The sequence below is a fragment of the Pundamilia nyererei genome, unplaced genomic scaffold (genome assembly GCF_000239375.1).
Source record: "Pundamilia nyererei isolate P.nyererei 1_Seehausen unplaced genomic scaffold, PunNye1.0 scaffold00338, whole genome shotgun sequence".
In the NCBI taxonomy this organism is placed as follows: domain Eukaryota; kingdom Metazoa; phylum Chordata; class Actinopteri; order Cichliformes; family Cichlidae; genus Pundamilia; species Pundamilia nyererei.
In genome coordinates, this window is record NW_005187739.1 from 491,377 (window position 1) to 503,202 (window position 11,826).

The following is an 11,826-nucleotide window of genomic DNA, read 5'->3' on the forward strand; positions in this document are numbered from 1 at the left end:
GTCTGGTTACTACCGTTTATGTCAGAACCGGTGCCATCATGGCACCGGACACCGGTACCCATCCCTACTGAGGAATGCCCATATATGGAAATGAGATCCCTTCTGTATGACGAGGACATCAACTGCGTACACTGACCTGTTGTTCATTTCTTGACGGTCCCTTGTGTGATATTCTTACTGCTAGTTAACTGTGCCAGGTGTTCTGTAGAGTAGGGATGGTGCCATGCTGTCTACGGCCATGACTGATAAGAATCTGTTTACGCTAAAAGCTGCTTGTGGACTGGATTTTTTTATTTTTTGTGTTTCCTGCAATTTGACTGTTGACCCGATGTCTCCCTTTGACCTCATCACTGCAGACACCTCCTGCACCACTGTTTCCAGGCCCTGATGGACCACGGTGTGAAAGTGGCCTCAGTTCTGGCAAACTCCTTCAGCCGCCGCTGCTCCTACATCGCCGAGTCTGACGCCCACGTCAAAGAGAAGGCCATCCAGTTTGGCTTTGTGCTGGGTAAATGTCAGGGCTGGGCAGTGGAGGCTTCAGATAAGCATAATGTTAGGTGGTTGATAACGTACAATATAAACAACATATAATGTGGGCCATATTAGGGCTGTGCGATATGACCAAAATCTCATATCCCGATATAAGACCTCTATCGTCCCGATAACAATATAAATCACAAAAATGTAACATTTTCTGTAAATTCTGTGAATCTCGGGCAGGTGAAGTGTTTCCAGCTGCGCGTCGTGTACCTGGAGTCGAGTGTTTTAACCGACGCATGAAACTATACGTTTTTAGCCATAAGTTGTAACGGCCGCCGTTTCCTTTGTGAGTATTTATTACACGGCGTGCTGCGGGGAGAAGCCTGTTCTAACGTTTGAGTCTAAGGTTTATTTTTTAGCACCTGGCGGCTCTTTTTTACTTTTCATCCGTAAATACTCTGCATCTTTCACGTGATTCAGTTTATTTTGAAAAGTCTCAACAGGATCTTGAGCTTTATTGTGAAAGGTTTATGTGGAACATAAACAAGCGGACACGCGATGGTGTTACCGTCGTTGTTGCTAACGACAACACATAAAAACAGGCGCTTGTCCGTCCGTAGTGTGGTTATATAAAATATAAGAGAAAGAGAGAACTTTAAGAAATGAATACAGTCACTACAGTGACATCAGAACCATGAACAAATATTACCGTAAACAGTTTATTTTGCGACACCACGAAACAAACGAGAGGGTAAAATGAAACGATAGACGTTTTTATATCGTCATCAGATATATATCGTTATATCGAACAGCCCTAGGCCATATGTATTATGATAATACGTTATTATAATAATTGTCATGTCATTGAGAGAATTTAATATTTGAGCAGAGTTCTAGCTCCCACAGATCTCTGAAACATTAGTCAGTGAATTCCAGATACTCCCCATCTTAACTCATTATGTGTATAAAGCACACCTGTCTGCAGAATCAGTTTCTTTCCAGTTTCTCCACCAAAGAACAAAAGTCTTCCCACATGACATTAACCCAAAACATACCAACAAGGTAACAAAGGAGAGGATAAGAAGAAACTTGGCATTCCTATATGAAATTTGTGGAGTGAGCCAAAGCCTCAAGTTGCTAAGCAACAGCCAGGTTTTAGAGTTTCTGTAAAGAGCATTGGGCCAAAATCCCTACAAGAAACATCTTACTGCTGTGCTTCCCAACAAGGGTTTCTCCACCAAAATACTAAATATTTATTTCACTTAGAAACTGATTTGCATGTCATTAACTTTTACATAATGTGTGTTTCTGGATTTTGGGTGGATATTCTCTGTGCCTTAAAACTTTAGAGCAGGGGTGTCAAACTCAAACACACAGTGGGCCAAAATTCAAAATGTAACAAAGTCGCGGGCTAACATTAATATTTATTGAAAAAAAAATCTTCCTCCAGATGTAAGAATGAATCTTTTCTTATGGACTCAAATAGGCTTTGCTGGAAAACTGAATATGGAACAAGCAAAGTATTAGTATTATACAGCTAATATATATATATTAGCTGTATAATACCAGTAGGCCAGCTCTAATAATAATTTGGTATGGCTTCGCAGGCCAAATGTAATTAGGCTGCGGGCCAAATTTGGCCCACGGGCCAGAGTTTGACTACTATGCTCTAGAGATTTCTTTCTAAGTGACCAAACTTCCAGTCAAGACCCTTGTGCTATGACCAGCAGACACCATAGTTGTTAGGCAGATGACTGTCATGTTTCTGTTTGTAGGTGGCTTCTTGTCTGATGCGGGCTGGTATGGAGATGCAGAGAAAGTGTTTCTGTCGTGCCTGCAGCTGTGCACGCTCCACAGTGAGGTCCTCCACTGCTACCGGGCTGTGGAATGCTGTGTCAGGTCAGTGTCAAAGAGCTGCTTTTATTCACCAGGGAACTCTGTGTCCTATAGTTACAATACCATAATTGTTAGATGTGCCAGATATGATGTTACACAACATGTGTTTTCTCCCAGAACACTTAGGCGTCTGACAGCACAGCTGGAAATGTTAGTTGTGAATAAAAGCCACTGAGTGATTCATATGAAGAGCTGTTATACAGTCTGTCTTTACATTTTTTTGCTTCTTATCAGATGAAAACAGATAAAACACAGAAACTGTTTCTCATCACAGACGGTTAAGCTTTCCTTCTGAGTGGAAGTAGCAGCTATCTGTCATGGAGTAACAACACTGTAACTGTTATAAACTAAAACAGCAACATTGTTAGAAGTACCATGGGCCCATATTTAAGGCCTTGTATATAAATGAATCCTAGCCAATGGTATTAATGAATAAACTGAACACTGTAGAGCTAAGAAAAAGCTGCAAAAATGTTTGATGCAGATGTTTCTGTAGCATATTTGGTCCTGACGGGTGTGTTGACCGGGCACAAACATGTAAGCTGTGGTACAGTTTTATATGAGCTCTGCTGTCTCTGTAGTGTGTAACCGAGTGGGTGTGATGGGTTGTCCGTGATGGAGAGCAGCTTGTTCGGTGACCACCTGTCCCTTGCTGCCCAATGACGATTCCAGATTAGTTTGTTGATCCTGCTACATGTCTACCAGCATCCCGAGAAACTAGAGACTGTTCATCCGCCTGTTGTACACAGCATCACTGTTGGGTTCTCCAGTTTAGTGTCCAGTCATTTCAGTGAACTATGGAAGTCAGCAACCATCTCTTTGTCCTGGGGACGTTCAGGAAGGGGAGATTTTTGTTGGACCATCCCACAAAACGTCTCACCAGTACCTGTACTCTGACTCCTGCCCACCCAACCACTGCAGTGTCGTTAGAGAGCATCTGCATGTGGCTCGATTCCCTGTTACACTGGAAATCTATAGTGTAGAAAATCAACAGGACTGTCCTGTGTGGTGCCCAGTAGCACTAACACCACATTAAAGATGGGCTTCACCATCCATACAAACTGAGGAATCCAGGAGACGGTAGCAGTGGTGACAGCCAGCCTGAGCTTCTCTCATACATGCACACACATATGTTGCAAATTGCGGAAAACTGAATCCAGTTATTTTCAGTGAAACCAGTGCAGCAGTTTCCTTCCACAGCTTTTGTTGTTTTTAAATTGACAGTTATGCAGTAATACAGCAGATAAGACTGAGACTGAAGCGTCCCTGTCTTCTCTCTTCAGGCTGCTTCATGTCCGTAATGGCAACTGCAAGTACCACCTTGGGGAGGAGACCTTCAAGCTTGCTCAGTCTTACATGGACAAACTAGCCAAACATGGCCACCAGGCCAACAAGGCAGCGCTGTACGGCGAGCTCTGTGCCTTGCTCTTTGCCAAAAGCCACTATGACGAGGTGTGTAGGTTTGACCACTGAGGTGCTTTACCGTTTTGATACTGAGACAACTGAAAGTCCTTTCTGTCTGCAATGACCTTGTCTCTCAGGCGTACAGGTGGTGTATAGAGGCTATGAAGGAAATTACTCCAGGGCTGCCTGTCAAAGTAGTGGTTGATGTCCTTCGCCAGGCCTCCAAGGTAACACTCACACATGTATTTATCGCTCAGATCAGTCTTTGTCTGAATTTTTACACTAGTCTTCCAGACACATGTGTAAACTGTGGATTGTCTCTTCCCTGCAGGCCTGCGTGGTGAAAAGAGAGTTCAGAAAAGCAGAGCAGCTGATCAAACATGCAGTGTTTCTAGCAAGGTAACCCGCTGGGTGTAATGAAGACTCGACAGGGTACTTTCTAACATCGCAGTTTCTGACTGAAAATATTGTCTTACAGAGAACATTTTGGACACAAGCATCCCAAGTACTCCGACACGCTGCTAGATTATGGATTTTACTTATTAAATGTGGACAACATATGCCAATCGGTTGCTATTTACCAGGTACGTAGAGCGATGTGCTACAGGAGTATGCTCTTGTTTTCAGTGATGTTATTTAATTCAATCTTGTCTGATGTACAAATCCCAGACAGCGCTGGATATCCGACAATCGGTCTTTGGGGGGAAGAACATCCATGTTGCCACAGCCCATGAAGACCTAGCCTACTCCTCATATGTGCACCAGTACAGCTCTGGGAAATTTGACAATGCTCTGTGAGTGCATCTTCTAAACTCAGCTAATTACATTCCTCATGAGCTGCCTTGTAAATGTAGTCCAACACCAAAAGTCAGACTCTGGTATTTGGGTAATGTGTATGCAGCTGCACATATCAAATGTTTAACTGTACACACGGGCAGACGTAAAGATAACTGGAGATGCCTGTTGTTTGTGTAATTAATCATGTGATGCTCCTCGTGTATACAAAGGCTGTGATTCAGCATTGCCTAATGGTGAGACCTTTGATCCACTTTTGGACCGTATGAGCTGCAAAACAACTTTGTTCAATGGAAACGCTTGATATTCTTGGAAGTGTTTGTCCCCAATATGTAGAGTTTCCAGCCAAGTCTGAGTTACACGACTGAGTGCTGTGTTTGTCCCTCAGATTCCATGCAGAACGTGCCATAGACATCATAACTCACATTCTGCCTGAGGACCATCTTCTGCTGGCCTCCTCTAAGAGAGTCAAAGGTAAGGCAGGCAAAGTGGAGAGTAGTATTATGCTCGTGTGTGTGACTGGCTGCTTGTAATAAAGTACCTTGAAAGAACAATTTAAAACGGGTTCTTTGCTAAGTTGTCTATTCGTAGGTCAAACTTTTGTGGTTTGACAGATTAAAAAAACATTCAGCAAGTGAGTGAAAAAGCAGCCGATGTCCAAACAAACAGTTTGAAAGAGCTTCAGGACGCCTGGAGAATTATTGATTAAGACCAGTTTACATGGAGTCTGAATCCTTTAAAACATAAGAAGTTAGGGATAGCTCAAGACTTTTGCACAGTGCTGTATCTGTTTGAAGCTGTGCATTATGTCTTATAGACTCTATCCGCGTTTGCTTGTTTTTCCCCAACAGCCCTGATTCTGGAAGAAATTGCCATCGACTGTCACAATAAAGAGACAGAAGAGCGCCTCCTGCAGGAGGCTCACGACCTGCACCTCTCCTCGCTGCAGCTGGCCAAGAAGGCTTTCGGAGAGTTCAACGTACAGACAGCCAAACACTATGGCAACCTCGGACGACTCTACCAGTCCATGAGGAAGTTTAAGGTGAGGAGGACATGTGTGGTTTGTAATATTTGACACAATAATTAAAATTAAGGGGCATAAACCATCCCAGCGTGTGCCAGTTGTGCTGCCTTGTGATAAAAATAATCTCAGTGTAAGAAAAGGTCAACGGCAGAGAAGAGCTATTCCACATTCACCTCATCTTGATTAAGAGATGAGTGTTTGTGTGAGAGTGAGTCACATTGTGCTTTTACAAGCACAAACCACTGTTTGTGGGAGACTGAATGGTTTTTGCTATTTAAAGCCAGAAATGATGAGATGTGAAATATTGTCATTGCAGTTGGCTGGGATTACATAAATATCAGAGTGGTGCACATTTATAAAGAGTGTGCCCCAGTCTTAGATGCTGTCTTTGGCCAATAAAAAGCCAGAGTGGAGGTTAAAAGTAAGGTTAAAACGGGCGATCGTGGCTCAAGAGTTGGGAGTTCGCCTTGTAATCGGAAGGTTGCCGGTTCGAGCCCCGGCTTGGACAGTCTCGGTTGTTGTGTCCTTGGGCAAGACACTTCACCCGTTGCCTGCTGGTGGTGGTCAGAGGGCCCGGTGGCGCCAGTGTCCGGCCTCTGTCAGTGCGCCCCAGGGTGGCTGTGGCTACAATGTAGCTGCCATCACCAGTGTGTGAATGTGTGTATGACTGGTTGTGTAAAGCGCTTTGGGGTCCTTAGGGACGAGTAAAGCGCTATATAAATACAGGCCATTTACCATAATCCTGCAGAAGTTCTAGTCTGCAGCTGAAATGACTTTGGGCAAGTATCTAACATCCTGCTGTTAATGAGAGACTGACTTGGGACTACTCGTTATTCCTTTTAGTCCATTGGAAATGGACTGGAAAACAATTTAAGTGTGAAAGGCCATAACTTGCTTTCAGAGTGTAATGTGACAACTTTACTTTGACCCAGTTACAACACTTACAGGCACTGAACCACTTTTTGTTTTGAGTGGAAACGTAGCTGGATGTTTGATTTATGGGAAAGGCCATGGAAACCAAATAAATATTGCCTTTGAGTTTTGTCTTTGTTTGTGATTCATATCTCTTTGTCTTGCACACGTTTTTGTGTAACCAGGAGGCAGAGGAGATGCACATCAAAGCCATCCAGATTAAGGAGCAGCTACTGGGCCACGAAGACTATGAGGTGGCTCTGTCTGTGGGTCACTTGGCCTCCCTCTACAACTATGACATGAACCAGTACGAGGATGCAGAGAGGCTCTATCTGCGCTCCATCGCTATCGGTCAGTAAGAGCAGAACAAGTTCACGTCCATGTTTTTTAGTGTCACAGTAAATGAGGCCCAAGGCCTGGGTCCTGATGTTGCTTCGTCACAGAACATGTTGTACTGAGATGCGTCATACTCAACCTACTTCTCAGTTAATTGCCAAGTTGTGCTGTTATTGTTATGTAATCATTTATGTAGAGCTGACATTAATCAGTCCAACACCTGACTTTACTTCGCTACAATGGAAGAGGGTAAATATTATCAAAAACGGGGCTCGAGTCAGAGAGACTGAATGAAACATGGTCTGTGATGTTTCTGTCTTCACAGGTAAAAAGCTGTTTGGCGAGGGTTACAGTGGGCTGGAGTACGACTACCGAGGCCTGATCAAACTCTACAACTCAGTGGGAAACTACGAGAAGGTGTTTGAATACCACAACGTACTGTCCAACTGGAACCGGCTGAGGGACCGGCAGTTTGCAGTGGCGGATGCCCTGGAGGACGTCAACACTACACCCCAGCAGACCCAGGAGGTGGTACAAGCTTTCCTATTGGCCCAGAGCCTAGGCCCCACCCGCCCCTGTCTCGGCTGATTGGTTGACCGAATGAGAAGGAGAAGAGAGGAGGGAAAAGAGACAAGTGGGTGGGTTTTAGCCTGGTGTGGACATGATTTGAGCCCAAAATGTGATGCTTCAGTTTCACACGGATTAGTAACACAGCAAATTCAGACTTGTATGCTGCCAGTACACACACACAGACATACACACGTTTTCATGGAATAAAAAAATAAATAGAGAAGACACTTATCAAACCTCATCAACACACTCTCACCATCAAGATGCAGTCGCTGCGTTTCTCCAACAGAAAGAGGACACCTGCCCGAGACTGGGGACTCGAAAAGAAACGTCAGACGTCCTATAAGGATGACGCACGACCTCCTCGCCTCTCATCTCACTCGCCTTTTTCTTCCTGGACAGCAGTTTTGCTTTTGTACCGTACCAGTGTAGCTCAGATCTCCGGGAGCAAACCCGTGTTCTCAAGAGCTGCACGACAGCATCTGTGGAATACCTGCACATCCATCAGCATCACTTGGCAGATCACAGCTGGAAATAGTTGGATATTTTTGACACTTGTACAGTTAAAGAAAATACAGATTGTACACTTGAGTTTTATTTGAAGGCTTTTTGTTGTTGTTTTTTTCTTTGCAATTAACTGAACGCGAACCCTCAAAGTTGCGTGGAGGAGAATGTGATAACACCAGGTGTGGTTTTTACACACAACAGGTTTTCACAGGTCTTTTTTTCCAGCTTAGTACTGACATAGCATCATTAAAATGCCAATAATTTATATGCAAACATATGTTTATGTAGCCCTTTGTTTAAGTTTTCTTACTGAATGAGAAATGGCTCAACACTATGATAACAAGGGACACGGATGGGAGGGCAAAGAGGAAGCTGCTACATGTGCAAAGGCTCCGCAGCCTCGCTTTGTTCATCTTCAGGCTGTATGTGTGAGTGAGTGAGTGGAACACAACTCTCGGTGCCCAAGTGCTCCACCGATGACTACCAGCCTTACACCAGCTTGCAGTTATCTGTCTGTAGACGGACCCATATTTTGAAGTGCTAAATAAACTATTATATCCTTAACGGCGCTACAGTGGGGACCAATATTGTGTGCTTGTGTGCGTGTTTGCATAGCAGCCTGATTATTGTGCATGTGGCCTCTCTGCTTCACACCCTCCTGTCAGAAAATCCCATTAAAGTTCCTGATATGTTTTTCTGTTACTGGCCCATCGTTCAGAGTCTCGCTGTCCAGAATCTCATCTGTTGCTTTATTTAAAAGCTCAGCTTCGGCTGGTTTTCAGTTTTACTCGACAGCTTAGCTCTATAACAGGGGTGGGGGAACTCCAGGCCTCAAGGACTGGCGTCCTGCAGGTTTTACATGTGCTTGATCCAACACAGCTGGTTTAAATGGCTAAATTAAAAAGGTTTCCAGAGGCCTGACAATGAACTAATCATTTGATTCAGGTGTGTTGACCCAGGGTCATATCTAAAGCCTGCAGGACACCAGCTCTACAGCTGCCATGTTGGTATTTTAAAGCTAACTTAGGCTCTCTAGTGGACAAAGTATGCAACGGCCATTACATACTTTGTGCCGAAAGGGCTTTAAAGGAACATGTTCTTATTTTTAGACTGTAATATTGCATCTTTTCATTATTCTCAGTTCTAAATAATCCTTATTGACCTTATCCTGAGCCTTGGGGCAGCCACTCAAGTCAGTGTCCATCTGAAAACAGCTCTTTTAGTGCCTCTGTCTCTCTTAAAGCCAGCTCTCTCCTGCCTGTCACACACAAATAGTTTGAACAGCAGGTGTGTAGCCAGAGCTGTGTGCGTGACATAACCATGTTAATGGGTTTGGCTCACTGACATGAGAAAACAGAACATTTGAACACCTAGTTGGTCCATTTTAAACCTGTTTGGATTTTGTTCTGTATATTTGGAGTAAGCTACAGTGCTGCGACAAAGTATTTGCCTCCTGATTTCTTCATTTCATGCATGTTTGTCACACTGCGGTGATTAAGATCATCAGACAACATTTAAAATGAGATAACATACGTTTTTAATTGATTTGTGATTTTTGGTGAGGGACAAACGAACCTACCCGGCCCTGTTTGAAAAAGGAAAAAAACCAAAACAGCTCTTCATAAAAAGAACATCACAGTAAGAGCATGTGGAGGGAGTGGGAGTGGGAGTGGGCTGCTTGGATGATTAAGGATCTGGATGGAAAAAGGAATTCTGCTCTCGACCCGACGTACAGCTCGAGCGTGCTCGGGTTACGCAGCAGAACAACACAATCCCAAATATACCAGCAAGTCCATGACCTTAACAGGTTGTTCATGGCCAACACCCCACCAGTGCTCCTACATACTCGACCAGTTTTTAGACTTTAGGCCAGGTAGGTTTGGATAACTTTTTACCCTTAATCCTAATTTTGAGCTTATTCTGGTTATGTCTGTGTAACATTAACAGTTGTATGATGACCTGAAAGTGAGACAAAAATGCAAAAAAACAATGTATATATCAGGAACGGGGCAAGCACTTGTTCACAGCACTGTTTATGTACCTGTGATCCTGTAAAGCCTTCCACTGCAGATGCTTTCAGTCTAATATTTAGTCCACAGTTTGGGAATCACCAGCTTCTCTGGGATTTTTTCGTTAGTGCAATTCTAACATTACACATGGACCCTTGTTTCACTAAAGCAGTCTGTCAATATACGAGGTGAAGGAGAAATGAGCGCTTAAAGAGACGCTGCGTAACAGTGGCGTGAAGAAAGGCATGGACGCATGCTGTAGCAGATGAAGGATGAGATTTTGCACAGTCGAGGCTGAACACAGGCTGTGGAGATTCTGTGCAACGTTACTGAGAATGTGATGCCATGGATGAATAGTCCGCTGTTAATTTAGTATTTAGTTTGTTTTGAAAAGAACGAATGAAGAAAACGAGCTTTGCCTTGCTGTTGCTTCAGTGCTGTCAATGTCTCCCTCTGTAACAGTGATGTGAGGGGCTGTAGCTGAGGAGGAGGTCCAGCTCTCAGCTAAACACTCAGTGCTTTGGCTTAAATAGACCCCCCACCCCTCCACCTCTGAGTAGATTTCTTATCTACAGACTTTACTTGTAAACAGGTGCATACAAAGAGAAGGATCATGAATATTTCTTTGTCTTAAAAAGTGAATCATGGAGAAACTTTGCATGATTTGACGTGTGTGCTGTGAGGGCTACGTCTGCATCTTCTCCAGAGGATTACAAAACAGGTCTCGGCAGCAGTTTCTAATCCAGCTTCGGCTGAGGTGCAAGTTCCTTTTTCCTGCTTGGCCAAGATGATCTGCTGATGTCTGAAAGGGAATAGTGTAGTTCAAGTGGTGGTGTCGGGGGTGGGGGGCGCAGGACAAAGTTCAAATTGAAGCTGCGATGTCTCCAACAGCCCGCTTCTCTCTTCAGAGTTCAAAGGAGACGTGTGGGATGTGTTCACTGTTGTCCTGTTACTGCTTCACTGTTAGCTTCAAAAACATTAAAACATCGTTGACCATCACAGTTTCCCTCTTTGCTGTCCGTCACATCTGGACTTCACCATCCACATCCCAGCAAACAACAGGAACACTTTTACACTGATGAGATGAAATATTCCGTTTATTTGATACTCAGTCCTTCAAGTTTTCTTCCTTTAAATCTGGCTTTAAGTATAGGTGAGTTATAGTGCATAATACAGCGAGTGGAAAGGAACTTCAGACTTTACTTGAAAATTGCCATTTTTGGCAATTGCCACTACACTTCACTGTGAAACCTTACTAGCCTTACAGCTTCCATCACTGACATTTTACACACAAGACAGATTTTAAAGGGTTAGGATTGCTGCTATACAAATCATAATTATTTTTTTTTTTACATATATTTGATCGTGCTGGAATTAAAAGTACGCCCTGCAGAGCACATAAAAGAGGCAAACGAGGTAAAGGGTGATAAATATACAACATATGTTCTTAAGACTAAAAGTATAATACAGATTTTAGTCTGAGAGATCTGATGTTCATTTACCTGCAGATGCACTATACGTGCCTGCTCCGTGGTTTTCCACAACATTTTGCACATCACTATTTAATACAGGAAGTAGGTGAACTAAAACAAGTCGTCTTTCTTTGTGAGAGGACCATATTAATGAAATAAACCTCAATGGCATCATAGGGATCCCTAAAGATGCTCCTGCTGCTTTTCTTCCTCCTCATCCTAAACTTCCTTCTCCTCGACTTTCATCCAATTGTACTTCAATCTACTTGTGTTTCTCCCTCCTCTTCCTCATTTTGTTGGAGCTGTGAACAGAATTAGTGTGAATCTGAATTAATTTGTGCAAAAAAGTAAAATCTACAGCTTTTCAGTCAGAGGTGCTCTTTTGATTTAAGCCGGGTAGAGTAGATTTATGTGTTGATGC

The 11,826-nt window shown here is 43.5% G+C and overlaps 1 protein-coding gene across 1 annotated transcript in view; it reads left to right on the plus strand.

The window, feature by feature from the left end:
• The window catches only part of appbp2 (amyloid beta precursor protein (cytoplasmic tail) binding protein 2), a 16,844-nt gene extending 6,507 nt beyond the window's left edge, over nucleotides 1-10,337 (plus strand). The window contains exons 3-13 of the mRNA XM_005752015.1: nucleotides 357-508; nucleotides 2,256-2,379; nucleotides 3,660-3,828; nucleotides 3,918-4,007; nucleotides 4,112-4,179; nucleotides 4,259-4,364; nucleotides 4,450-4,574; nucleotides 4,964-5,049; nucleotides 5,427-5,617; nucleotides 6,697-6,862; nucleotides 7,173-10,337. Coding sequence (XP_005752072.1) covers nucleotides 357-508; nucleotides 2,256-2,379; nucleotides 3,660-3,828; nucleotides 3,918-4,007; nucleotides 4,112-4,179; nucleotides 4,259-4,364; nucleotides 4,450-4,574; nucleotides 4,964-5,049; nucleotides 5,427-5,617; nucleotides 6,697-6,862; nucleotides 7,173-7,435 — 1,540 coding nt within the window. The 3' untranslated portion in view covers nucleotides 7,436-10,337. The remainder of the gene's footprint in view (nucleotides 1-356; nucleotides 509-2,255; nucleotides 2,380-3,659; nucleotides 3,829-3,917; nucleotides 4,008-4,111; nucleotides 4,180-4,258; nucleotides 4,365-4,449; nucleotides 4,575-4,963; nucleotides 5,050-5,426; nucleotides 5,618-6,696; nucleotides 6,863-7,172) is intronic.
• Nucleotides 10,338-11,826: the final 1,489 nt, after the last annotated feature.